Genomic DNA, 754 nt, shown 5'->3' on the forward strand with positions numbered 1-754 from the left:
CTGCAACACATTGTTGTCTTGTCTCTGTGTTTAGGGGAGGAAACCCCTTCTCCACCGTCCGACTACGACCGACGGTCACCAACGACCGCTCTGCCCCGGCCATCTGATGATGACATCATCATCAACATCATCATCATCACCGTCCTATCCCGTAACCACACCCCTAGCGTCCCTATTCTAAGCCTCGTCATAACAAGGTGAACATTTGGTGGAAATAGCGGATCTACAAGCTCACAACAACGCATCGCATCGCATTGTGGAGCTTGTAGATGTAGATTGGCCAAATACAGATCCCTGGGGGAACCCCGGTCAACAAAGTATAATAGGGTTTAAGCGGTTAATTATCCCCCCACCTTCCTGCCTCATCAAGTCAGTGGCTCCGCCCCTTTCACCTGCCCAGGCTCCGCCCCTTTCTCCTGCCCAGGCTCTGCCCTTTCACCTGCCCAGGCTCCGCCTCTTTGACTCGATGGACAAAAACTAAACTCAATCTTCAGTCAGGACTGAAGGAACACCAAGAGGCTGTTTTGAAATCCTTCTAAGTGCTGCAAACTGTCATTATGTCGTTAGTGGGATAGTTTTTATTTATGGAACAGATGCTCGTATATTAAAGATTATATATTTTCTCTTATCTTATTTTTCGTCCTTCTGCTGGCGGTCGGCGTCCGAATTCGACCGCAATCCTCGCCTCGGACAGGATTAAAGGATGAAAAAAAACAACTAACGACACCATCGGAGAAACGGAAATGTCCCGATT

The 754-nt window shown here is 48.5% G+C and overlaps 1 protein-coding gene across 2 annotated transcripts in view; it reads left to right on the plus strand.

Annotated features, from left to right (window-relative positions):
- Positions 1-441, plus strand: part of LOC308099716 (BAR/IMD domain-containing adapter protein 2-like 1) — a 90,190-nt gene extending 89,749 nt beyond the window's left edge. For both annotated transcript variants that reach the window (XM_080448459.1, XM_080448460.1), the window contains one exon: positions 35-441. In XM_080448459.1, the coding sequence (XP_080304585.1) occupies positions 35-107 (73 nt within the window). In that variant the 3' untranslated portion in view covers positions 108-441. The remainder of the gene's footprint in view (positions 1-34) is intronic.
- Positions 442-754: the final 313 nt, after the last annotated feature.

The sequence above is a fragment of the Gymnoscopelus braueri genome (genome assembly GCF_963280865.1).
Source record: "Gymnoscopelus braueri genome assembly, chromosome: 13".
NCBI classification, from domain to species: Eukaryota; Metazoa; Chordata; class Actinopteri; order Myctophiformes; family Myctophidae; genus Gymnoscopelus; species Gymnoscopelus braueri.